Here is a 27845-nt window from a genome sequence, read left to right on the forward strand (position 1 = left end):
GGTTAGTTCACTTATTGTTGCTGATTGAACCAGACAAGTCATTTATTAACTTAATCATTTGGGAATACCAGAAAATTGTTTGAGTTTTTGAGAAAGTAGAGTTTATATATAGTAAGCACAGTACTACATTATGGAGAATTATTTAATAACTACCCTTTAAAGGCCACGTGCTGACAACACCTGAAAAAGCATTGGTAATCTTCATGTGTTGAGGTAACCAGCATGATTATCTAATGTGAGAGAGACTGACCAGGCCCACTGAAATCTTACATGTATATACTTACATGTTTTACATGATAAGCTGTCTTTGAGGTTAATGAATAAAGTGCAAAAGTACTCACATCATCTTTTCAGGGATATCATTTATGGTCTCAAAATGATCACAGACTTGAATAAAGAGTTGATGTAAAGAAAAATGTCTATCTGTGGCTGATCTGTGGTCATATGAGCTGGTATACTGTACTGCTTAAAGCCTTGATTATACCAAGTTGTGGACATAGACATGGACAGCTGGAGACACCATGGCTGAGTAGCTATTCCTATTATACTTATAATACTTATCCTATTATACTTACTTAAAGGTGTGCATGCATAACAGTTGATGGCTTAGATAAGACACACAAAAAACCAGACAGGGATTCGGACATCTGCACAGATCCTAGCGCAGACTGTCCAGTGAGGAAATTATTGTCTGTCATATCCCAACAGACCCTAACAGACTTGAGTGTGTTACATTAACACATTCTGAACTATTGTGGAACAGATCCTCTCCCTTAATTCCACATTGTGTTCACCAGCAATTTGCGCAGATCATATGCTTTCAGGTGCTGGAAAAACATTTTTTAAAAATGGTAAACAATGGCATTAAGACTCCTTACTGAAAAAAGCTGAGGATGGAAATGCTGTAGAAAGAACAGAACTAGAAAGCATTCACTAGAAAGTACTTTGTGTATATATGTACAATGGAGTGCAGAGATGCAGAACTGGATGATACGAGAAGAGAAGCTACGTGTGAGTAAATGCATCCACCATCTCATGGATTACTGGCCACCTGGCAGACAGGTCACAGTATGTGAGACTGAGCGGTGCTCTGTCTGATTTGTCGATGTGTACTAAAGCAGCTGTGCAGAAAGGTCTCTGTCCTGTCTCCATTGCTGTTCACATTGTACACCTGCAGTTCATGGCAGATATAGAGATGCTGTAACAGTTCTGTAGTTGTTGGATGTTTATGTGGCAGAAGGAGGAGGGCAAAGAACTAGTTGATGATTTTTGTGTAACTGTCTGGAAGGAACTGTCTGCTTCTTAATGTGAATAAGACCAGAAAGATGGTTATTGACTTCAGAAGGAAGAGAATGGCTTCATGACCTGTGTCTATCATGGGACAGGATACTGACGTAGTACAGATGTATAAGTACCTGGGCTGAACTGGAGGCTATATACTAAAAGGGAATGAGCAGACTTTAGTTCCTAAGGAAGCTGAGAGCCTTCAATCTGTCAATCAAAACAAAGGTGATTTTTTTTTTATCAGTTAATTGTGGTGAGCACGGTGGACTTTGCTGTGGTTTGCTGGGAAATCATCATCAGGTGGTGACACCAACAGAACAAACTGATTAGTAAGGCCGGCTCTATTACTGGCTGCAAATTGGAACTTGTGGAGCTGGTGTAGCGAGGAGGTCACTGTTATCCATCATGGATAATCCTGACCACCCTCTGCACCACTTAAACTCTGTAATACACTATATTTGTCTGGCAGAGAGGCATGTCCCATATATTATTATCATTATTATAGATCCCCTTCCTGTGTTTTTGTCAGTGCCCCTGTCTCTAAATAATGTATCAAAGCAAGTCTGACTACATCTTCCCCTACCCTTCTCTGATAAATCAACCCAACACTCGTCTCCATCTGCTCCACCATGCCTATTTAAACTCATCCACCGTCACTACCTCTCCTAATCGCATCCTCACTATTATATCGGTCTCCCTCTCATTCAAACTTGTGTATTCTGACTTTCATTCCTCTTCTCTCCACCTTTGCAGACTCTCTTCCGCCTGCTCCCTACTCCAACTATAGATCGCAGTGTTGTCTGCAAACATCATAATCTACAAAGTTTTTTTCCTGACGTCATCTATAAATCTCTTCATCACCATTGCAAACAAGAAGGGGCCCAGAGCCGATCTTTGATGTAATGCTACTCCGCCTTTCACTCGAACCCATCTGTCACTCCTACTGCACACCTCACCACTCTCTTGCTGTCCTCATACATGTCCTGCTCCACACTCACGTACTTCTCAGCCGCTCCTGACTTCCTTATGCAGTACCACAGTTCCTCTCTTGGCACGCTGTGATAGAGCAGGGCGATATGGCCAAAAATATTTATCACGATATATATTTGAAAATTTGCGATAACGATATAACCGACGATATAATTGATGCGAGACAAAATACAACTCCACAACATTACTAGCGCAAAAAGACAACCTATCATTTATTTTCACTTAAACAAGAAGCTGTTTTTTATGTACATTAAAGCTTTATAAAAATGTAACAGTGCAAATGCAAATTCCTTGCTGAAAGTTTAACCAAAAGGCATTTCCAGTAGAAATGGGCTGACATATCCTGAACATAACCATGTATAATATCCACTGAAGTTAAAAAGAGGTGCTTTGCAACATTAAACTGCAGCGTGCAGTACGCATTTTTCGGACCATAAGGTGCACGGGATTATAAGGCACATTAAGCGAAACAAAGCAGTCAGATAAATCAAACTTTATTAAACTCATTCTTCTTGCTTCCTCCACTTCTGTACCATTGATTCATTAATGTTGAATTCTCTGGCAGCTGCTCTATTCCCATGTTGTTGCAGTATATTAATGACTAACCTCGTATTGTGGATGGATTATCTCAGTTGTTCTCCTGACTGAAGTTTGGTCCGTTTACAGCATCCTGCCATGCGATTGCATTTGTCTCTAACCATGAAGAACCTTCACGTTAACTTTTATAAGTGGAAAAGTGTTAGTGTTCGTCCTCCAGCTTCACTGTTTATGTTATGCTAACATAGCTGTGTCGCTAGCGATCACGTAGCACATCATTATATACCAGCTAGCCCAACTTCAGTAACCCTACAAACGTCACTGCTGTTTAGTTTCCTGTCTTCATTTATGTTGGAAGTGATAGCAGAGCTGTACGTTTGATTTTTTTTCAGAAATCTCTCAGTCAGAACATGCAATATCATGCTTAGGTAACTAGCGAAACTAGCGAGCTAACTTCCGCTAGCTTCGTTAAATGTAATAACTTTTGTTTTCATGGATGCCTGGAAGTTAAACTTTATAGTTACACCTGGTAAAGCAGCAATGCTGATCGTTTTATTAAAGATGAAAGAATTTAGACAGTTTTTAACTCTAAGTGATGCTGCAGTGTTGTTTGACCTGAAGTATACGGAGTTTAGGACCCAGATTACTCCCAGATTTAAGAGCATCTTAGTCCGACAAATACGACAATAACAACGGCCGCTTGCATGTTCTGCAAAAAAATGTGCTTTGTTGTGTATCTGACGACAAACACCAAACCAGTTCCACATCACGGAAGTTGCACCATTTTTACAAACCAATTCTGGTTCATCTGTTTCACTCAACAATCGGCCATGTGCGTATGAAAACAAAGGCACTGCGCATGCGCGTTTTACTCCCATTCTATCGCGATATTTCATTTTCCTATCTTTGCCTAACATTATACCGGTATTACCGTGAACGGTATAATATGGCCCAGCCCTACGCTGTGATATGCTTTCTCTAGATCCACAAAGACACAGTGCTCCTCCTGGCCTCCTCTAATAGCAAACATCACATTTGTTGGCTGAAGAAAAACATTTGATTAAAAACCAAACAAACTGACATTTTCTATTAGCATTGCTTATACTTGCTCGTTGTTTGAGTTTGATTTTTCATAACTGTTTAGGCTCCAGGGTAACACAATTGTGAAAAAGAAATGAAGATGATGTAATGGTTAGTACATTTTGTAATGCAAATTTAAAGACTTTGTAAGTTCATTTTCATAAACTCATTAAACGGATGAAAACCAGCTGTAGCCAAAATCTCACTTATTGTAATTCCCAAGCAGTGAAGTCAAGTTGGTTAGTTACTTGTGACATCCACGAATGCAGAAATGTAGAATTTCTGTCAATTCAGAATAAAAGTTGGTGTGAGACTGTGCAGTAAATGTAATTAATACTGATCGTTCCAAAAAGCTGATGTATTAGCAATTTGTGCTCAAATGTTCAGTTCAATTCAATTTTATATACAGCGCCAAATCACAACAACAGTCACCTAAAGGTGTTTAGCGTTGTTTTTTGTGTCTGTTGTTTGAATTTGTTGTCATTCACCAGTCAACTCTGTGCACATTTGTGTGAAAAATCCGAGCTGGCCATGCTATGACCCGCCAACAATGCCAGGGTACAGAAATTCAGTGATTTTTCTTTTTTTTTTTTTTAATCTTTGACATTAATCTACTGCTAGTAAACAAGTCTAAACCCTGTTTGCAAGCTGTAAAAAATTGTTGACGTTGCTCAAGTCTGTTTCTGCTTTATTGCCCAATTTAATTTATTAGACAAGTAATCAAAAACTAAATGCATTTCAATTACAGTAACTACAATAAGCTACATTGATGATGAAGAATAAAAACATTTATTCTTCATCATCAATGAAGAATAAATTCATTACAGGTTAACTAGTAATCTGTAACTTATTACAAAAAAAAACAAACTTTTCCCAACAATGAATGGATGCACTGTTGACCTTTGCTGATTTTGATATTGACTGGGTTAAACTCTTGAGTTTGTTGCGTTACAAGACTAGTTTTTGAATTGCCCCACATTCTTCAGATTCTGGTACAACGTGGAGTAGGCTTTTAAGACCCGATTAGTACAACAGTTAAGGAGTGTCAATCTAGCCGCAGTGCATTACCAAAGCCTGTCTGATCTGGCATTATGACTTTTCTTTACATTTATTTTCTTCCTGGAAAATAAATGTAAAGTAGGTTTCCTGGAAGTTTTGCAGATTTTTCGTTGACTGTAATGTATTCTGATGTCAAAATTAAGATTTTGGGTGTGATCCAGTCTCTATTCACGTAGGCTGTGGTATTAAGCAGTACTGCTGGCCTACAACTCCTGCAAACAAACAACTATGTCAGCTTCAGCTTGCTATATTTGGAAGTAGCACCAAAATGCATTAGCCTCCAAATTTGACCTGTGCACAGCCATCCAAAGATATAGTAGAAATGAGACTGCACTACTATCCAAAAGGGGTTAAAACACACAAAAAGGTCTCTGTTGCTTTATAGTTGACATTTTATCAAGGGTTACTTTGAAGAGTAACAAGTGTGGAGATCTGACATGGAAGACTTTTGATATAAACCTCTGTAATCTCACGTCCTTGCTTCTGTATGGCAGATTTATTTGTTTGTGACAATGGGCTTTTTATGAACATCCACAAATATGGTTTTTATCACTGTAGTCACTTGAGAAAAAGTCCCATATTGTACCAAGGAAGTGAGTGGGATAAACCTGAGGCACTTATTGTAGAAAGTATAGTGGTATTACTGTACTACTGTAAGGTCTCTTTCGGTCAGAACACATTGCACAGAAATCCAAACACTGTCATGTATTGTCTCTGGTGTTGGTGCAAACATCTATCTTGAGCACATTTTAAAAACCGCAGTTCTTTTTTCTCGACACTGCAGTGCATCTCACTTCACATCATTTCTACCTAGTAACTTGAGTGCAGACTCATTAGTGACTCATATAACTTCTGGTAGTCTCTGACGATGGCTGCTCCTGAAGGAATGGCTTTTGTAATTTTGTGTTGTTCGTGTAGTTAAGGAGCCGAATCTGCTTCCAGCGCATGTTGCCTAGGATCTGTAGCCATGAAAAAATTTGTTATTATGCAATCCAGAATGCAGCCACCCCCACGTTGCTTTTAATAAGCTGCTTCCCAAAACAGAGCTCATACTGCACCTGCCCGTTATTTCGTTAACAGATTATTTAGACTTTGTAATTGACGTGGCCATGCAGGTATTACTGTAACAGGAGACTGAGGCTGAGAGGTGTATGATGTAACAGAACAGCCTCATGTTTTCATTTATTCTGTTGGCCTGGATTTAACTGTAAGTTACCCGAATGGAAGATGAGATATTTGCACTTACATCCATTTGTACTTAAATTTATTAATTTTGATAGGCCCTTTAATCCTCTTTAAACAAATGTGAAATGATCATCTCCATAGTGCAGATACTCTGATTTACAGCCTCTGTTTTGGGATTGTATAATCTAAGACTTTAGTGGGAGTAGAGAAATGAACTGTTGGCGTTAATCAATATTTTATCTGAATATTGGCATTTGCCAATATTTTTTTTGCTACTAAATGTTCAAAGACTGATGATGATGATGATGATACACCAGAAAGACTTTGTGTTTCTGTCGTCCAAATGGCAGAATATAAAACACATGCATGCAGACACACAGACACAAAAAGGCACCAAATTTAACCAATTTATTGTTATAAGACTAAAGTTTTGCTGTTATTAAATTCCAAGATTTTTAGAAGAAATTCTATTCTAAAGCAAGAAACCACTTAACCAAGACCCTTATCTTGTTGGAAAGACACTTAAAAGATGCTCTTTTTTTGCATTTGATGGCAAAAAGAGCAAAAATCGTCCTTAAGCTGATACTTGAAATGCCACCATTACATATTTAATATAAAGAAAAATCCTTTATGTAGTCGTACGCAAAGTGTCATTCATTTTGTCTCTGCTGAGAGGAACTGTTTGCTCTGACTGTGGTTATGTCTTTAAGATATTATCAGGGTAATTTGGGTGTTGTGCATGATGTCATTGTTATGAAATGACGGGAAATTGCTGCTATTAGTGTCGCCGTATGATGATTAGTAGGAGGAGAAGAGTGATGATGATCACTGTATTGCGGTAATCATTATGTCTTATTAGCAGGGGTTGAAATGTACAAATTTGTAACGCCGCCTCTACGTCAGTCTGTCCCACTGGAAGCTCTAGCAGGCTCTAGAGATGGCGTGCCATAATGAAACATGGAGATAGTGAGACTCCTCTTAATGAAAGCCATTAGCACTGATTAACTGGCATCCTACTGATTCTCTCATGTGGAGAAAAGTGGCGACTAGCTGCTACTACATCCTGGGTATAAATGTACAATGGGCTGATGCACTTAATGTATTAAAGACAAAAGAAGTTGAGGCTATAGAATAGCGCCTGGGACTAATATACAATTATGCTTTATATAATTAGGTTTTTCCAGTGATGCATTAATGTGCAAGCAGCTTTTTAGTGTCATAGTTATTTGATTTAAAATGTATTTTTTAATATACTTCTTATGGAAATGAATGAACAAATTATTGCTTCACATTGCTTGTTTTAAGCCTTATAGTCCAGATGACTTCTGGACTATAAGGCTGTATGGACTATAAGGACTATAAGGAAAAATCTTAAGAGCTGTTTTTACTGGGTTTGTTGTTTAAATGTGCTCTCATCTACCTAACAAATCAGTCCCATAGCATGGAAATGTTGTGGTTTTTTGTTTGCTTGTTTGCTCTCCTCTGGCATTAATGTATTGCCCAGTCTAAACATTTATTAGAGAAGTAGTGATCAAATATGAATCAACAAAGGAATCAAAACATCATGAAGGCTGCTAAAGGTGTCAGATAATTGCAATTCACTATATTTAGTTTTTAAAAAAAGATGTTATGTACTTAAGTTTTGTTTTTTTGTGTTTTTATTTAATCTTTAATCACCAGGAAATTCCTTGAGATTAAAATCTTCTCTTCCAGGGAGACTTGGCCAAGAAAACATTGAGTAAAAGTACTTAGTTACATTCCAGCACTGCATTTTTTCTGTACAGAAGACTGTATCTTTTTCTGGTTTGTGTCTAACTTTGACTTGAGTAAAAAGAAAAATAAGGCCCATTCAGGCTGTGCCTCAGAGAGGGACAGAAGACTCTGCAGCTTGGTCAGCCTAGTAACCAGGCTCTGTGCAGCACACTAAAGGAAGCAGAGCCACTTGCTTGTGTAGCAAAGTCCCATCCCCCTCCTCCTACATTCCCTCTCTCCCTCTTCTCTCCATATTGTCCTCTTACCCATTTCCCTCAGTGTTATAAATTACAAACGACACAAACCTCCAGGCCTAATGCCCTGCTATGGATGCCTTCCAAGCTGCACTTTTTGGAGAGCCAAGAGGCTGGCTTCATTGATAACACCGGGCACACTGTCCGTCTCTCCATTTACTGGCAAGAGGAAAAGCCCAAGACGGGCCCTTCACAGGCCCGAAAGACACCAGCGCTTTTTACAATCAGCTGATGGAGCCTACTTTCCTGAGACTTAAGCAGTGGTAGTGTTTTTATTTCAGCTGGCAATGTGAAACACATCGATAATGATTAAAACGACAAAAAAGCACCGAGCATCAGGACCTCACACTTACTCTTATGGTTTAATTCTGATTTAATTATTAATTAAACTTTATAGATTTGTAAAAGTCTGTAGGAAAGTAATCAAAGTCATTTTGAGGGACATTTGGAAAATTCTCACACTGCTGTTTCAGTTTCTCAGAAATCAGCACCAGCCACTCATTAGCATTTATTAGCAAAAGCTAATGGGCCATGAGTGCATGTGACCATTTCGTGCCCTCACATTACCAAAGTTATATTAAAGAATAAACCCACTATGAAATGGAACCAAAAAACAACATTTTAATAACATTTACCCCGCATGACAAATATGATTGTTTTCCTTTTTTTCTTCTTCTCATAATTACCATTAACCTTAAACGTAGCAGCTCATGTTAGCTGAACTGAATGTAGGTTTCCAGTAGAGTCCAACTAATGTTTCAGCCAATACTAATCTATTAAAGATTTTTTGGTATTTGCATGTTACCTAGCATGTAAAAATATATATTTTATAAACAGTTTCTGGTGTAGTTTTTCCAGCAGAGTGACTCAGAGTTCATTGTTTGAAATGCTCATAGCGCTGTCTGCTGACAGAAACAATGATAGAGACAAGGCAAATGATACAATTGTATAACTTAGCATTTTACCTTGTTCAGCTGACATTTATCTACTTATGTCAACTAGTTACAGCTTACCATATGCTATATCTATATCTCTATATATATCTCTCTATATATATATATATATATATATATATATATATATATATATATATATATATATATATATATATATATGTATATGTATATATATATATATATATATATATACACATATATATATACACATACATATATACACATACACATACCTATATAATTGATTGCACCAATTTTCCCTGTTTGTGTAATCACACCTTAAAGGTCAATTTTGAGTCACAAAAGCTCTGATCGAGCATATGGTAAGCTGTAACTACTTGACATAAATGCTTTTATGGAAATCATAAAATAATTTTTCTGCAGGAAAAGTCCAAAATGTCTTTCGGGATACCAACAACAAGCACTCTGTGGCATTAACCATGATTCAGTAATCACGTGCAAAATTAAGTGCCCGTTGTGCTGTTGAAGCTATCAAGGTTAACAACCTTTTTGATCTGTTTTGCTGTCAGTATCTGAATTTTTTTACTGCCTTCGGATCAGTATTGAAATTGGAATGAGCCCCAAATATTGAGCCCCTGGTTTGCACCTACTTTCCGCTGCAGTCACAATAATAGGTTTGGTTTCTGCTTTCAATTTACACATTTTACCAGTTTTTCCACGTTTCAGTTGTTTTGCTCACTTGTTATCTTGTTAAAGAACGTGTCTTCAAGTTCAAGTGGCTTCACCTCTTTCATGCTTATACATTTGGATGTATCAAATCATAGAAGAACTCTGACTCAGGTTTTCACAATTATTTTGTACAAGCATGAAAACAGACAGAGTAAAACTTTTTTCCTCAAAGTGGCACAAATAACACAAAGGCATTTAAGTTGTCAAGACTGTTTTCAGTTCTGCATTCAAATGAAGAAACCAAGCAGGAAGAAATCAAATATCTGCCTATCTGACTTTGTTGTAAAGACGCAGATGCATTTTTAGGTCATTCAGGACTCTTGGTATGCGTGCGGTGGACCTTTTCCCTCTCTGGCGTCTCCCAACTAACAGCAAGAGAGGGAACTGCTAGTAGAGCCCCACTATGGGTTGCAGGCCCCAGCCACTGCTCCAGCTGACCCTTCGGGCCCAGATTCAGCCTCTAAGCTTTAACCCCATCCACAGCTGACTGTCCAGCTTGAATTATTATTCCTGTCCTGTGTGCTTCCACTGCAGATGGCTGTTTAATCAAAGCTTGAAGTTCTAATTTCTTGCTTTAGGGACACAGCCGAGTTTGTTGACTTTAGTAAAGTCATCGGAAAACCAAGTTTAGTGCAAAGTGTGACGTTATGACTTGTAATCATTAATGACAATTGACCTTAAGATGAGTGAAAGAGTTATTTATGACCATTGAAGTGTTACAGGGTCAAGGCCATAATCATTTAAAAAGAGTTATTTTAGATCATTTCTGGGAAATGCATTATTTTCATTGCCCTGGGTTTTCTTGAATAGTACCTTGGATTCTTGTTTGATTTCTTTTTGGTCCTAGTGTTGTTTTACTGTGAAGGTTAGTTTTCTGTTGTGTGTCCTTCTAGTTACTTCTTTATTTTCTTATTTGTTATTGTCTGCTCTATAGCAATTGTCTTCACTTGTTCCTGATTGTTTTCACCTGCGTTTTGATAATCAACCCCTTTGTATTCTTTCACAGAAAAAACAGAACTTTCTTCTGTGATATCATCTGATGTCATGCTTGACGGATATAAGCTATTGAGGTTTTTCATCCTTATTTCTTTCACTTGTGCTTCTCATTATTTAATATTTAGCATTTTATCACTCACTCAGATTCCAGTCAGATAGGCCGAGAGAACAGTCAATGATTTTTTTGGGGCACCAGTGGTTACGATGGAAAATGTTACTATTTGACCATTTGGCAACTGGTTCTTGTTGGTTGCTAGTTGTCATTAGGTAACATTTGCTTGAGAAAACCTCTTTGTGATTGCTTTGGTCACTAGCGAATTGTCACCTTTGCCTGTAGTTTACATAGTCTTGTCTACAAACTTTCATTGGCTGCCAGCCAAGCAGTTGTAAAACTTGAAAAGGTGAAACACAAACTGTAATAAAAAAATCTTTACCTCCAGAGTAAATGTTGTAACTCAGTGTTGCAGAATGATGTTTCGAAAGGTGCAGCTTTTACTTTGAAAGCAGACAGTCTCTGGTTCCAGTTTGTGTTGGTCTTATCACAGTTTTACTATCATTCTTAAGAAATAGTTGACTAGTGTTTGCAAGCAAGTCTGTGTCTTCTGCTAGCAACCTGAACAATCGCCCAGAGGATTTTAGTGCAGCAGTGTATGCCTCCAACAACCAGTCCAGTAAAAGATTTTTCCCCTGGTAACTGGTGGTTAGTGGTCTAACCATGTTCTAGACGAGGGGTCTCAAACTCCAGTCCTCGACGGTCGGTGTCCTGCAACTTTTCCATATCTCCCTGCTGCAACACACCTGAATAAAATTAGGAGGTCATTAGCAAGACTCTAGAATTTGACTGCATGCTGAAGTGGCAACCCCTAACCCTACTCAAGTAAATTTAAGTAAATGTAAGTGTTTGGAAAAATGTACTTCTAAAAGTACTTTTATTGGACCATGTTCATTTACTCATAAGCTGCTGTAACATGAATCAAATGGTTGAATTGCCATCTCAGCATGCAGTCAAGTTCTATAGTCTTGCTAATGACCTACTAATTTTAATCAGGTGTGTTGCAGCAGGGACACATGGAAAAATCTGCAGGACACCAGCCCTCGAGGACTGGAGTTTGAGACCCCTGTTCTAGACCTATGTGAACGGGCCTTCAGGAATTGATTTCACTGGTGGTGGTTACGACTACAACCCAGAAACCATCCGCGATCTGAGAGTACACATTTTTCCCTCACAATCCTTAGTTTGTCAGATTGTTGGTAAATGGTCTATAGACCTGTGTGGCTGGGGCCTTATTCAGTTGACCCTATAGGATTAAATGTCTAGCATCATATAGTTAGTGGTCATGTGGCTGCAAAACCTGAACATATAGTCCATTCTTGGACTTTGTTGTTATGCTTTGCTGATGAGCACTGCCATGTTTTGAGCTTGTGGCCTTTTTTTCTTTTGTACCATTAACACAATATGACTGGGAGGTACGGTGCAGTGGTACACCACCACTGTTGGCACTGTAGCCTCACAGAAAGGGAGGTCTTCAGTCTGAATCTGCCAGCTGTCAGGAGCTTTTCTGTATGGAGATTGCATGCTCTCTCCGGGTACTCCAGCTTCCTCCCATATTTCAAAAACAAGCTTGTTAGGTTAGTTGGTGATTCTAAGTTGTCTGTAGGAGAGAATATAAGGGTGAATGCTTGCCTCTCTGTGGCAATCTGTCTAGGCTGCCTCTCCAACATGACAGTTATGACAGGCTCTAGCCCTCCTCCGACCCCAGCTTGGAAAAGCAGTTAAGAAGATAAATGGATATTCTTGGCCCAAACATTTAAATGAAAGCACTTCAAATGTGGAAAAACTATGGAGAAATGATAAAAGCTATTTATGTGTTCGGTGTCATGGTGTATGGTAGCCTACCATACACCATGAAATAAGTCATTTTTAAACTATATAATATTTAAACAGGAGTGAAAAACTCAGATGTTAAAATCACTTGACTGGAGTTCATGTTTACATATTTATTTATGCAGCAAAGTTTGAGAATCATCACTGATGATTCTGTGGAGGTAAGAAACACAGGGACCCGGGACGTTTTTGCAGGTTCTGTGTTTTCCTTCACATTCTTAAAGCTTATTGCAGAAAGAACAGGAGCTTTTTTATTCAGTACTTAGCTCATTGTAGCTTTAAGGATTTTGCCCTGTGGCTAATTGTTTTTATTGAGGCATTAATTATGAGTTTTAAAGCTCTGAGTACTCCATGCCAAGAAATGTGTGTTTTTATGCGTTTGACTAACTTGCTCTTTCTGTGTTAAAAATGAAGAGTGCATCTAATGATTCGACTGCTGGTGTGGCAATGGAATAAATTGATTCATTATTTTGATATTAATTTTTAAAGTTTAGCAATTTCTAACAGACATTTGATAAGTAGTCTAATAAAGTCACTGTGATTGCTCTAAACATGCTAGAGATTTATTGCATTATTGCATTGTCACACTTCATTACTGTATATACAAAGTATAAAAATTGTAGAAGAAATAGATTAAAAATTGAATGTTGTTCAAAAACAAAATACTACAGCAAATGATCTTTATCACACAGCCACCATTTGATTATTTAATTCTCTAATATGTTGATACTTACTGATCAGGTCTTGGTATTAGCATGCTATTAAGCACTTTCTATGTAAAGACAATTTTTCGTTCAGAAATGACCACAAAAATAATACAAAACAGTTTTTCTTTCATTTTTGCTTTTTTAAGATACCCTCAGTCCTCGTCATCCTTGTGCGATGTGCTAACCATTCAGCAGTTGCAACACTCACATAACAGAGCAGCACCTGACCGCAGACTCATTCATTTATCCGCACTGGTTTCCCATTGATGCCTCTCCTTATGACTGAGGCCCAGAGGAATCTCCACCCAGGGGACCTTTCAACAACAAACGCAGCCAGCTATGACAGCAAGCTGCTTCTCTGAATGAACAACAATGTCATTCCAGCAGTGTGTGTGTGGCTGTCCTGTATTTGTGTATGTGTGTGTGTAGTCAAACACCACTGGCTAGTAGCAGCAGAATGATCTTGTGACCAAGGCCACTTAGTGACGCTTTGGAGCTGGAAGTGGACTTAACTTTTGTCCATTGATTGATTTGTCCATGCTATTGCTTCGTTAGAAGACCTACCAGTGCATCAGTGACTGAACACAAATGCTGAAATAGTTGTTTTTACCTAGAAATAAGTCTGATGTGCATTTCCACTTTGGTTGATGTGCTGTCTCAATTCAGTAGCTTAGTAAACAATGTCACTGAGTGTATCAAGATTATTAGTTGTGAACAAGACAATATCTCTAAATTCCAGGCTGAAATATCTCAGATCTTGTGAAAGGCAATTTAAATAACCGACATTTAAAATAGGAAGGCGTCTATTTCAGTCTTTGCACTCGTTTGATCATATATTTGGTGTCCGCAACAGAATAACTGTTTTGTTTTGCTGTTAAAATAATGCTAAACAGTAAAAATAGTAATTATAGTAGTCATTTTCAGTTTTGTGTGTCTGAGTTTGTGTTCACATGCAGTTGTATATTTGTCCATGCAAATGAATATTAGCTCTGTTTCTCAACTGTTTAGTTGATTGACTGGTAAATTGCAGGGTAAGTGAGTCAGTCAGTGAGTCAATTGTTCAGGCCAGTGTTCATCTCTGTCCAAGTGACCCTGATTGTTTATATTTGTGACAGCTATGGACCCAAATGTGCATACTGAAGATTATGATTGTTTGGGAAATGATTGTTGTTTTTAAAATCTGAGCTGTTTCTCCTCATGTCCCCCACAGTTTCTTACAACATCACCCATTTGGAAGTTGATCAGTGATCAAAGTCAAAGCAGTTTGTTTTGTTAGTGAGAAAGCAAAGCATGCCTCATCCGGTGATAAATTTCCCAAATATCACATGTGCTGATGAGTATCTATAAAGGTTATTGTTATTAATTAAAAGAAACATGGGGTTAGTTGTAAGTTAAAAGGGTTGGTATAGTGAGCAAGGTCTTGTTTAGTAAAGAGGAAATCACAAAAATGGTTAGCATGGAGCTTCGGAGCAGAGTTGTCCTTCTCACCCCTGAAGAAGAAAGCAGAATGTGGATACTTATTTATTTATTTATATATATATATATATATATATATATATATATATATATATATATATATATATATATATATATATATATATATATATATATATATTTATTTATTTATTTATTTATTTATTTATTTATTTATTTATTAAATTTTCACGGCACATTCCGCACCACATCTCTGTGCGTTCATCATTTGTTTGAAGCCAGCTCACCTCCTGCAACTACTTTTCCGAGAATACGTGCTTCTTTTGTGGTTCGGACTCCTGACATTTCTTTGGAGGTGGAGGAACACCAAAGTAATTGCTTAAAGGAGCTTCTTGGACATCTTTAAGAGTTCTAAACAAATGTCTGTCCTCCTCCTGAAAATGTACGCAAACACGCGTTGCAACTTCTTATCTTGTGCGCGTTTTTTATTTTGACAGCGAATGCGCACCTGCGGACCACTTATGTGCAGCCCCGGTTATATAGCTCGTCATATTGCAACCACAGAAATTATTTTGTCCATGAAACCATAAAGCTGCACTTTCTTTTTGCCTTATAGTCTGATTTGTCATAACTTTTCCGTTTTGTGGTAAGCTTTTCTTTGGCTGTCACTTCTTCACCCTGACCTGTCTTATTTGGCTCAGCAGAACTGAAATATATATCCTGCTGCTTTTACACACGGACTCACATAAGCTCAGCGATTCTCTGCGCGATCAACCTCTCACATGTTTAAGCTGCGGGAGATTTCACTTGTCATGTTTGCATAGTAAGCTAACGATTGATAAGACGATGTCAGAGGAATTGGTGCGCAAATTATCATCACTCACCAATCAGTGCTGTCGCTCTCTATACACAGTTCGCGCGATTGCAAAGTGAAAGCAAAAAACAAGCGCAAATTCAAACGCGATTTCAATATGTCACATATTGACAGTGGCTCACCGATGCCAATGACATAATTACCCAGCTACATTTCTGAAAGAATGCAAAAGCATTGACATATATTTTTCCTTCGTACGATAGGCCGACGGGCAGGGCAGAGATAGATTTTGGTAGCCCGACTGGAAAAATCGCTAGCCCCAGGACGTCGGGCTAGCGATTTTGCGAGCCCTGCATCTGATCGAGGAATCACTCATCTTTGGAAAAGAGAGTTTATTACAGAGAAATGGCTCTTTCCAAAATAAAAGCTATACTATCCGCTTCTTCTGGGCTATATTCTCAGCAGCATATTAAACATATCAGGTCCCCATAAGGAGAATCATGTGCTAACGGCTGTCTAAATGACTCGGGTAAAGTTTGTAGCATGCATGCTTGTTGTTTTTGTCTGGCTCCACTTGTCTTTGCACTAGGATGATGTCGGCGTAAATGTGCAGTCATATTCGTTGTGTTCCCACTAGTGCTGTCAGCGTTAATCTCGTTGAAATGACGTTAACGCCACAACACAGCAAATCTCCGTTAACAAGCTACCGCGGCTCGCCCCGTGCATGGGGCTGGACGGCCAGCACGTTAACGAGCTAACTGCGCTAACACACTAGCTCCCACCCATTTAATTGAGCATTGCGTGGCACATCCAACATACTGTTTTACTTTAGTCCATGACGCGCTTACCTTCAGGGTCATACGTCACATGAAAACCAAAATAGTTCCAAACGGCAGATCTGAATGAGGGTGGGGGAGGTTCAATTTGCCATGTTGCAAGGAGAGCTTAACTTCTGTCTCGCTAGCTTGTCCTGCGCTCAGTGAATCTGCGTTCGACTACTCCGCCTAGGCTGCACTGTCGAGCGCAGATCCACTGAGCGCTCAACACAGACAGCATCGTCAGAAGGAAAGTTGATAAAATAAATTAAAATTTTTGTATTGTTCGATACATATGATGTTGCTCCTGGGATCACCTAGCTTGGGAGTCACTGCACTTAGTGCTCCGATTACCACTGGACCCACCGTCACCTTCACCCTCCACATCTTCTCCAGCTTTTCTCTGAGCCCTTGGTACTTCTCAAGCTTCTCATGTTCCTTCCTCCTGATGTTGCTGTCATTCGGAACTGCTACATCAATCACTACAGCTGTCTTCTTCTGTTTGTCAGCCAACACTATGTCCAGTTGGTTGGCCACCACCATTTTGTCCATCTGTATCTGGAAGTCCCACAGGATCTTAGCTCTGCAATCTCCACCACCCTGGGGGGTGTCTCCCATTTAGATTTTCAATCCCCTCAATTCTGACTACCCTCTTTTCATTATCATCTGACTACACTTCTCCAGTCCGAATGATGTTCCCATGTCATTGCTGGATATCGTGGTGGTGTGGATCAGTGAATCGATGTCTTGTTCACTCTTGGCATACAGCTTGATGTCATCCATGTAGACGAGGTGGCTGATGATTGCTCCATTCCGTAGTCGGTATCAGTAGCCAGTCTTGTTAGTGATCTCACTGAGGGGGTTCAGGACTATGCAGAAGAGCAGTGGGAACAGTACAGCTTGCTATACTTCTTAGGCACCTTCTTCATCGCGCCTTTCTGCAGCTCCGATAGTTGGCTAACCTCCCTCTGTGCTACCTTGAGCTTGGCCTCTAGTCTCCTTCTCCATGGAGGGTATTACACCTTGTGGCTGTTCAACTTGTAAACAAAAACATATTATCTATATGTTTCTATCATATAGCATTTATCAGAGCACTACGTAACTACATTTAGTACAAGCACATAACACGTAACAGCATTACTACCCTGTCTAATGAACGTAGCCTGAGACACAGCCAGATCATGATATTGTTATGTCAGTTGATACCATCTACTCAAAGATATTTAGTTAATTAAAGGAACAGTCGAAATGAATTAAGCACTCTTGGTTGACCTAATCTCTGTATCATTTTTGTAAATACCCTTCAGCAAACTGCATGCACATTATAAAGTTTGTTCAGGATCAATAAAGGTGCAAATGCCCCTTGTGTGATTTATTAAAGTGAAGTTGACGGAGCCTAGAGCAGCAGCTGCTCTGCCCCTTTAAGTAACCAATTAAGGAGCATTTGTTTCCTTATTTATATTAATCTTATAAATGCCTCAGCAGGCATTTCATGTATCTGTTTTATCTATAAATTCCATTTCTGTCTCCAGATAATACAGGCCACAAGGTGACACTATTTTATTCAGTGTGTATTCAGTCTGAATGTTTGTGTAAATAAAGAAGCTGTAAATAGCTGACATGTTACCAGGGTAAAGTTTTTATCCATGTCAATGGAAAAATGGGTGAGAATAGCCTGAAACTCTGCTCCTTTTTTTCACAGGAGGTAGATTTAGAAGAAAGACCATCCAACGAGTTCCCATCACCCTAACGTTGCACTATATTTGTCAGGGCTCAAATATTTGGAAAAACAGGGGGAGAGCGAGACAGGGAGGGGGGCAGTGATGAGTGTCCACAACAGATACTGACCCCTCATACTCCCACCCCAAGTCTCTGAGCCTTACGTGCCTATTTATAGGGGCATATTGCGCTATGGAAAAATATGACAAAGCTACATTCCATAAATAAGATGGGAATGGTGGAAAAGAGCACATGGCTTAGTCTCTGAAGGCCTAAATGGAGGTTCTCAGGCTTGGCTTTGGGGTATGGATGGATAGATGGATGGTTTATTGGTTTGGCTTGGTACAGTTATCAAGAGTTGGAGCGCTTTTAATTTGGATCTTTGACAAACTACATGTGAAAATGGGCCCATTAAGAATATTACTTCCTGAATTATTGCAACCCCAATTTAGATTTTTCAAAGGTTCTTTTATTATGGTGACTGGCATTTTGGTGACTGGTTGACTGACTTTGGGGACCCAATGACTTTCCCTTTAGTGCCTCCATTTTTTCCGTCTTTAATTACATCACATCACATTGTTCTGGCTGAAGCTTTGGTCTGATATCACTTAGAATACTTAGATTAAAAAACCTAATGCACAAAATACTCTTGTTCAAAAATCAGTTTGGTTAGTTGACAAATACAAGCACTACAACTTTTTTATGACAGGTTATAATCAGTTGAAGGTTATAAATTCTGTTTACATGTGAATAAAAAGTTGCAGTGTTACCATGAAAGGAACCATATACCCTACCTTTAACTAACTAGAGTCACTTTCTGCTTCTCTCAGTACACACACAAATACACACACACACATATGTGTTTGCACAGTAGTGCCATCCCAGTTATTTTGTCTCACTGTCCCACAGATGAGTGCATACTTTCCAGTTTCCCACAAAGACAAAATAACACACAAACAAGAGGAAAAAAATGCAGCTTCTGTGTTCCATAAATATATTATGAGACAATGACAGCCTGTTTATTTATAGCTGCTTCGCTGCCGTAGAAGCAGTGTTTTTTTTTTTTTATAAAAAAGAGGGAGTAGAGGTAGAGAGTAGAAGCTAACACTCTGGACCTTCTGGAGCCTGGAACTTGGCAGCGGGCCTCAGGGAGAGCGTGTCCTTGTTAAGGCCAGTCGTCTAGGGTCCTATAACCCACCACTGCTGCCTGACATCTGGGGCTATCTAGATGAGGCTGAATGCATGCTGGGTAGTCCAGCGCACAGGCACACTGCAAACAGCAGGGTCAAGGGTCAATTCACTTTCAGTTTCATCTATTAAGGAAGCCTGTTGAGAACTACAACACAATTATTACAGTTATTCAGTGCTATGTTTGAACATTTCTGAGAAATGTCAGTAGCCCTGTAAATTACAGTTTCAGTTTATATTTGTAATTGGGTGAAGTGAAGTAAAAAGTACACAGCGGATTATTTTGTTTTCCTTAACAACAAAGCAGTAGAGGTGCACTACCAGGAAGTGCTTAATCCTCTTGAGTAGACAGTTTAGCTGTTGTTTAATACACTGGCAGCATAAGGAGAAGGATGTACATCAAAAGGTCTGCTCCACAGGGCCGTACTAAGGTCACGCACCCACCCTCAAATCCCATGGAAATTTTCCAGTGTCTAATTGACTCAGCTCTTAAATACAGTTTGTTTAAAAAAAGAAAAAAAAGTTTTCCAGAGTTTAGAAGAGCATTCATTCATTCCGTATTTCCTAATTGTGCTCGGCCAAGAATATTTAAATAAAAAAGTGTAGCTCTGTCAGGAACTTTAGACCAGCTACACAAGCTAAACGTTAACATCAATGATGATGCTAAGTCATGTAGTTATAACTAATACCACGGTTGTCATTTTTTCTATGTGCCACCAGCACATTTATCACAAGCAAAGAGTAATGCTGAGGCTAATCGGTCACAGATTTTGATAGGCACTCTTGTCACTTATCCATGGCAAACTCTCTGGTAGTTGTTGAAAATTTACTCAGACTATGGGGGGGGAAGTCAGTAGATCATCAAAGTGATCATAAATTCAAACTGAACTTTTAAACCAATCCATCAAGTACTGGAAGATCATCCACTAGTGATGGAAACTCATAACAGCCGTTTCATGAGCTGAAGATATTCAGAAAAAGGTGAAATAAAGTGGACCCATGGTTTTAGAGCTGCAACATATTCTGTCAATGCATATCCTTTATTTATAATTGGCCTAATGACACATAAAACATCCAGTATAGTAACAAGAGAAAATTATTGGGTGTATCATTTTCTTATGCCCTCTGTTATCCATCCATCCAATCGCTTCCGCTTATCCTTTTCAGGGTCATGGGGGGCGCTGGAGCCTATCCCAGCTGTCATAGGGCGAGAGGCGGGGTACACCCTGGACAGGTCGCCAGTCTGTGCCCTCTGTTATATAGAACAAAATGTTGAGTCTCCTTATATATCAGTCCATGGGACAGACTAGAAACTTTGCATAAACATGCTTCTCGCTGTCATCTCGGCTTCCCACTGAGTTTCATCCTTATGTCGTTTTTAAGTAATGACGCTTACTGCCTCTGCTGAAACCCTTACAACAGAGTCATCAAGTCCTTTGGTGTTTTTGGGATACCAATGGCTGAAATTACAGATGTGCAAAGATGTTAAGGTAACCTCTGTAGAAAGAGTCGACGATGTGACTCTTTATGAGGTCTGGTAGTAGTAATTTGTAATTTGCCCCTCTTTGGTTATGTATGTGTGGATGAACATAATTTTATTTTGCAATTTAGGAAATATTTTGACATAAAAAGTTCTCCTACTCACTTTGACAAATGTTAGAGCATGTCCTGTGCATGTCATGTTCATCCTCAGGTTAAGCCAGTTCTTCCCATAAACACGATAAAAGGTTCCCATATGGAAAAGATATATATAAATCTTATAAAGTTTGTATCTGTCTTGTGTGAAACTTGTATGAAAAGCATACAAGAGTGAAAACAGATATAAGATCCCTTGAAAAATTATATAATGAAACTTGTATGTTTTGGATACTTACTAAAACAATGTATGAAAGTAATGAGAAAGTGGCCACTTTCATGAGTAAATCATGTAAGCCTTATATGATTTACTCATGAAAGTGGCCACTCTCATGAGTAATCACATATAAGTTTTTACTATTTCTTTTCCATATGGGTTAACAAGGTAACATAAACAGTATATTAAATCGCAATCTGCATCCCCATACAACATAAGTAATGATAATGATTAAGGTTAATAAATAACATTTCACAGTATTCACCCAGTTACTACGTTACTCGTGCAGCTGAAATACATGCGAGTTTAAAAAAAAAGAAGCAAGTCGGAAAAGCCTGAATAGCAGCATTTCTTTCTCCAAATCCAGTATTTGTTTTATAAGCATGAATGGTCTATTTGCAGTTACCCATGCCATATGCAGTAATGGCATGGGTAATTGCAAATGTAAAACCTATAAGCAGAAGGTGGTTTCAAACTTTGCTCTGATAACAAGCTGGATGTTTCTTCTCTTGGAAAAACAGAAATCTTTTTGACTTTTCAGATATGTACTTTTTTTTTTATTTTCAGTTTTAAATGCAGCAGCAAACTGTTTTTTTTTACTGACAATGGTTAGTTAATTTCATTTTAAACTCTATGGTGTAAAGACAGAACATGTTTTATTACAGTACAAACCTAAACTTCATAACTTGTGTTCATTAACATGAGTGAAGTGGATGCCATTAGCGAGAAAAAAGCGAGCATTGATCAATTTCACTCTGCAGTGCTGTGCTGTGCTAGCCACTCCATTTCTCTTTCCCTCCCTGGGCAGTTTAGAGTAAGTGCATGCTCAAGGACTACAGAGGTATGATTGCTTTAACCCATGAGGTGCCATTTGTGTTTGTCTCAGTAAAAAAAGCACTATGCTGAAGATATCATTTGTATGTTTTTTGACACTTGGGTGCTAAGATTTTCTAAGGCCTTCTACTTTCAGGCTCTTTGTGTTAGTGGATTTATGTCCTTACATTATTAATACCTCTCTTAAGGGATCTTACGCTGCCAGCATGTTAGGTGTAACCTGAGTATCTTTCTTGAAAGCATCAATTCTCCATCTAGCACTCACAACATTCTCACTTTCAGGTTCTAGCTACTGAACATTGTTGTGCTGTCATAGTGTTGCGAGGAAGCAGTGAGATGCTGTGCAGTATAACTCTGTTGGTCTTTAGCTCAGACATCTTTTCAGTCTGTGCTTGCCTGCATCGAAGCAGTAAAAATGAGCTGAAACAGCAACTGAGACCAGACCCTGTGATGTACCTGTAAAATAAACATACTCCTTTGTGCACACAGACGCTCCTGACACACGTGCATGCACACGTACGCAGAAGCACTCTGACGTCCTCCATGTTTTTATACCCAGGTGTATCTGCATGCAAACGGCCCATTCCGAGACAATCTGATCACACAGCGGAGGTTCGCCCGGTCTGTTCCTTTGCTTGGTGAGAATATCGCCAGGGCGGAATGGAAACTTCATTTTGCAGGGGCTAATATTAGCCTAGGCCTCTGGAAAATTCCTTTTAAATGATCACAAGCTGAGAAAAGTCAAAGAATTTGTTTAGTGTTTTGCCTGACAGTCGTCTCTGCATACACGGCAGTTTGTTTCTTTTTTTTCAGATGTTACAGCACACAGGAGGGTCCTGGGAACACAGATGTGGAAGGAAGGAGGGCAAAAGGGGTTCATACGATGAAATTTAGGATTGTTTGATTGTCTGTCTTGGTCTGAATTACTTTTTCCTGGCACTGATAACAGTTTAACCCTCACATTAGCAAGCACTGTATCCCTGGGTACAACAGTCATGCCTTCAAATCACTTTGCATCACCTGCTCTTTGTGTGATTTTGAATCCCCATAATCCCTGCTACCCTGCTACCTAACTTATAATTCCTCTTTGCTATACAGAAAAACTTAGACTATATAAAACATTTATCCATGATACACCTCAGATTGGTACATTAGACATGTTTACTCCCGCCTGTTTCTTCTCTTTTATAACCAAGCTCACTGTGTGAACCACGTTTAACCGTCTATAACATATGACTCCAACTTTATGACCTGTGTATGTGTGTGTATGATTTGCTAGGAAAATCCCACCTGGCCATAGTTCAGAGGGTGAACAATGAAGGTGAGGGAGACCCTTTCTACGAAGTTCTGGGTATTGTCACCCTGGAGGACGTTATTGAAGAAATCATCAAGTCAGAGATCCTCGACGAGACTGACCTATACAGTAGGTTCCCCTCTTTAAACTCAACATAACAACAGATACAATAAGTTCATGAAAAACAAAACGGATGATAAAATCCCTGAGAATTACCACGCTCCATGTCTCTTAACAGCATTTTTGCATCTTTCAGCCAATCATTTTAATCTCAAATCAAAAGCACTATTTCAAGATGCAACAGCTGCCTGTTGTCATTGCTCTTTGTCACTCTGACTTGGTGTCCACAAACTCTGGAGAAAATGTGCAGTTTACAAGCTAAATGTTCAAGTTTCTAACTATGTATATCTGCTGTTTGGTGCCTTGTGGGTACTGTGGGGTAGAGCCAGTTTGTGCAGTTTTTGGTTCACACTAATGAGTGCAGCGGGACTGAATCAAAGCAGTAAAGCTGGCTGCCAGAAATGCAAAATATTGTGCTAAAAACATCTCTGCAGAGCTGCAGTGATAATGCTCTATGGGTTCATGCCTATAAATGACAACTTTCTCATTATATGCAGATAATGGTAGCTTCAAACCTCTGTTCAAGAATACATTTTTGAGATGATGTGTTAATTGGAGTTTGTTGGAAATTGAGTTGTTTTGAGAATGCTACTCTTGGTGAGCATTTTATTTACTCTAAATTTACATATTTTTTTACTGAGAAGATTGTCTTGTTTGTGTTGTGCACCCAACATCTGATTTTTTTTTTCCACAAGCAGAGATTATTTTCAAAAGATATATATAAAGAGTTTCTTAACATGACTCTTATTTATTATTTATATTTGACGCTCTAAAGCATCTGCTAAGTTTATTCAGCATCTGAAACAATCCATTTTAGCTCCTCTGATTGGCTGCCTCTTACAAACAGAAGGTTTAAACATCAGGTGTATCTATCTATCTATCTATCTATCTATCTATCTATCTATCTATCTATCTATCTATCTATCTATCTATCGATCTATCTATCTATCTATCTATCTAAAGTGTTGGGGAGTAACGGAATACATGTACAGGCGTTATGTATTTAAAATACAAAATATGAGTAGCTGTATTCTGTTACAGTTACTGTTTAAAAGCGTGGTATTCAGAATACATTGACTTTGTTGAAATAAATGGATTACACGGTGGTCTTTTCCTGTTTCACATGTTAGGGTATGCCATCTATTTTTGGTAATTCCACGCCGGTGGAAACCCAAACAAAACACGCATTAGGGGCTCTAATGCCTGCATCTCAATCTCGTGGCCCATGTCAAACCTAGTTGCGGCCGCATAATGACGTGAAGAAATATTTTTTAAATTATTCACAAAAATGATTTAATATGAAGGCAATAGGCAGAATGTAGCCTGATGGGCAGTGTAGTGCGTGCTGCAGGGAGAATGGACTGCCATACCTGTGTGTGTGTGTGAGCGCGAGGAAGGGAGAAAAAGGAGAGTGGAAAGTCCGAGTTGACACCGAGCAGAATCGGGAGATGGAAGCATGTAAATATAATAATAACCACTGCAGCCAAAAAGAGTGCCTGACGAGCCCAGTTGTAAGTAAGCTGTTAAGACTCGACTGTACACTGTGTTCTGTTTTCCTTCGAAGCAACCTTTCAACGCCTCTCTCTGTCTCGCTAGCAAAGTTGACCCAGACAAGTTAAGGGTGGCTAGTTTTCGGCTACAAGCCCGCCAGAAGTCTCTTTACGACGGCTCGGAGCCGCAAACCTGTTTTATATACACGTGAATAGTTTTCTATACGAGATCGCTGTAAAAAGTGCAGCCTTACCTAATGTCACCCTACAGTTTCTCATTTTATATTAAGATTTAAAAATCTAGTTGGTATTGGTATGGCGAGTAACCTTCAGTAATAGTAATAAATCACACAGCAATAGTACATTCATGTAGTTATAAAAAGCATGATAATATACAGTGGCTTGCAAAAGTATTCAGCCCCCTTGAACTTTCCCACATTTTGTCACATTACAGCCACAAACATGAATCAATTTTATTGGAATTCCACGTGAAAGACCAACACAAAGTGGTGTACACGTGAGAAGTGGAACGAAAATCATACATGATTCCAAACATTTTTTACAAATAAATAACTGAAAAGTGGGGTGTGCGTAATTATTCAGCCCCCTTTGGTCTGAGTGCAGTCAGTTGCCCATAGACATTGCCTGATGAGTGCTAATGACTAAATAAAGTGCACCTGTGTGTAATCTAACGTCAGCACAAAAACAGCTGCTCTGTGACGGCCTCAGAGGTTGTCTAGGAGAATCTTGGGAGCAACAACACCATGAAGTCCAAAGAACACAGCAGACAGGTCAGGAATAAAGTTATTGAGAAATTTAAAGCAGGCTTAGGCTACAAAAACATTTCCCAAGCCTTGAACATCCCACGGAGCACTGTTCAAGTGATCATTCAGAAATGGAAGGAGTATGGCACAACTGTAAACCTCCCAAGACAAGGCCGTCCACCTAAACTCACATGGCGAACAAGGAGAGCGCTGATCAGAAATGCAGCCAAGAGGCCCATGGTGACTCTGAACGAGCTGCAGAGATCTACAGCTCAGGTGGGGGAATCTGTCCATAGGACAACTATTAGTCGTGCACTGCACAAAGTTGGCCTTTATGGAAGAGTGGCAAGAAGAAAGCTATTGTTAACAGAAAACCATAAAAAGTCCCGTTTGCAGTTTGCTACAAGCCATGTGGGGGACACAGCAAACATGTAGGGGACACAGCAAACATGTGAAGAAGGTGCTCTGGTCAGATGAGACCAAAATGGAACTTTTTGGCCAAAATGCAAAACGCTATGTGTGGCCGAAAACTAACACTGCACATCACTCTGATCACACCATCCCCACTGTCAAATATGGTGGTGGCAGCATCATGCTTCTACAAAGTATTGACTCAGGGGGCTGAATAATTACACACACCCCACTTTTCAGTTATTTATTTGTAAAAAATGTTTGGAATCATGTATGATTTTCGTTCCACTTCTCACGTGTACACCACTTTGTGTTGGTCTTTCACGTGGAATTCCAATAAAATTGATTCATGTTTGTGGCTGTAATGTGACAAAATGTGGAAAAGTTCAAGGGGGCTGAATACTTTTGTAAGCCACTGTATTAAGTAATCCAAAGTATTCAGAATACGTTACTGTCATTGTGTAATGTAACGGAATACGTTACAAAATACATTTTAAAAGTAACCTTCCCAACACCATCTATCTATCTGATCTCCTGCTGAATTTGTAAGTTTATTTAATTTAAAAAGAAATGAAAAGTCTAATTTCTATTGCAGTTTAAATATTATTGGAGTGAAATAAGATTACCAGGCAAACTATGACTCTGTTTCTTGTAGTTAGTCACCAGGTTTACACACATCTCATGAAGGATTTTTGGGCCACACCGCTTTATAGAAACTCTAAATCCTATTGGCTGCCCTTTGGCAATTTGAAGCTTCAGCTCCCTTTCACGGATTTTCTATAGACTGAGGTCTAGAAGCTGGCAAGTCCATTCCATGACTTTAATGTGCTTCTTGAACCACTCCTTTGTTGTCCTGGTGGTATGTTGTGGGTTGTCATGCTATCAATGACCTCAGTGTTCTGGCTAAGGGAAAGTGGTTCTCCTCCAATATTTTATGATACATGGCCCATTCCATTGGCCCCTCAATTAGTCCAAGTCATCCTGTACCCTTAGAAAAACAGCTCCAAAGCATAATCTTTCCATGTCCTTGCTTGACTTGGGGGATGGTGTTCTTTGGTTCATTCTCAGCATTACTCTTCCTCCAAATATGGTGGGTTGAGTTGATACCAAAGAGCTTGAACTTTGTTTCATTTGACCACACCAATTTCTTCCAAACCTTCTCCGAATCATTCAGATATTCCCTGTAAAACTAAAGACAGATGTCTACATGTGCCATCTTGAGGATTTGGGTGGGTGGGAGGTGCTGTTCTTGGTGACTGTCCTTGGTGACTTCCCAACTGCCCTTTTAGGTTGATCCACCACCTTTCTCATTTCTCATTCTTCCATTTCTGAATAATTACAGCAGTAGTTGTCATTTTCTCACCAAGCTACTTGCTGGTCTTGCAGCCCGTTCCAGCTTTGTGCAGGTCTGTGGTCTTGTCCCCGATGTCCTTTGACAATTCTTTGGTTTTGCTCATATTGGTGGAGAGGTTGGAATGGAAAATGATTCTGTGGACAGGTTTGATGTATATGCATAACAAGTTGCCCACATGGCAACTCATGATCTGTGTGGCTATATGGCACACAGATCAAATACTTAATCAATGCCATGCAAATCAATTTCTAAATCGATTTATAATTTTTTTGAAATGTGCTTTGTTCTGGATTTTTGGTTGATATTCTGTTTTTCTCTATTAAAATGAGACTGCAATAAAAAGTAGAGATTGTTCATTTCTTTGAAAGTGAGCAAGCCTAC

The 27845-nt window shown here is 39.1% G+C and overlaps 1 protein-coding gene across 2 annotated transcripts in view; it reads left to right on the plus strand.

Annotated features, from left to right (window-relative positions):
• Positions 1-27845, plus strand: part of cnnm2b (cyclin and CBS domain divalent metal cation transport mediator 2b) — a 48890-nt gene that overhangs the window by 6838 nt on the left and 14207 nt on the right. For both annotated transcript variants that reach the window (XM_086296675.1, XM_086296676.1), the window contains exon 2: positions 23311-23454. In XM_086296675.1, coding sequence (XP_086152801.1) covers positions 23311-23454 — 144 coding nt within the window. The remainder of the gene's footprint in view (positions 1-23310; positions 23455-27845) is intronic.

The sequence above is a fragment of the Aulonocara sp. 'chitande type north' Nkhata Bay genome, linkage group LG6 (assembly GCF_057382095.1).
Source record: "Aulonocara sp. 'chitande type north' Nkhata Bay isolate Kocher_YH1m ecotype deep benthic linkage group LG6, A_spYH_male_GT1.1, whole genome shotgun sequence".
NCBI lineage: Eukaryota > Metazoa > Chordata > Actinopteri > Cichliformes > Cichlidae > Aulonocara > Aulonocara sp. 'chitande type north' Nkhata Bay.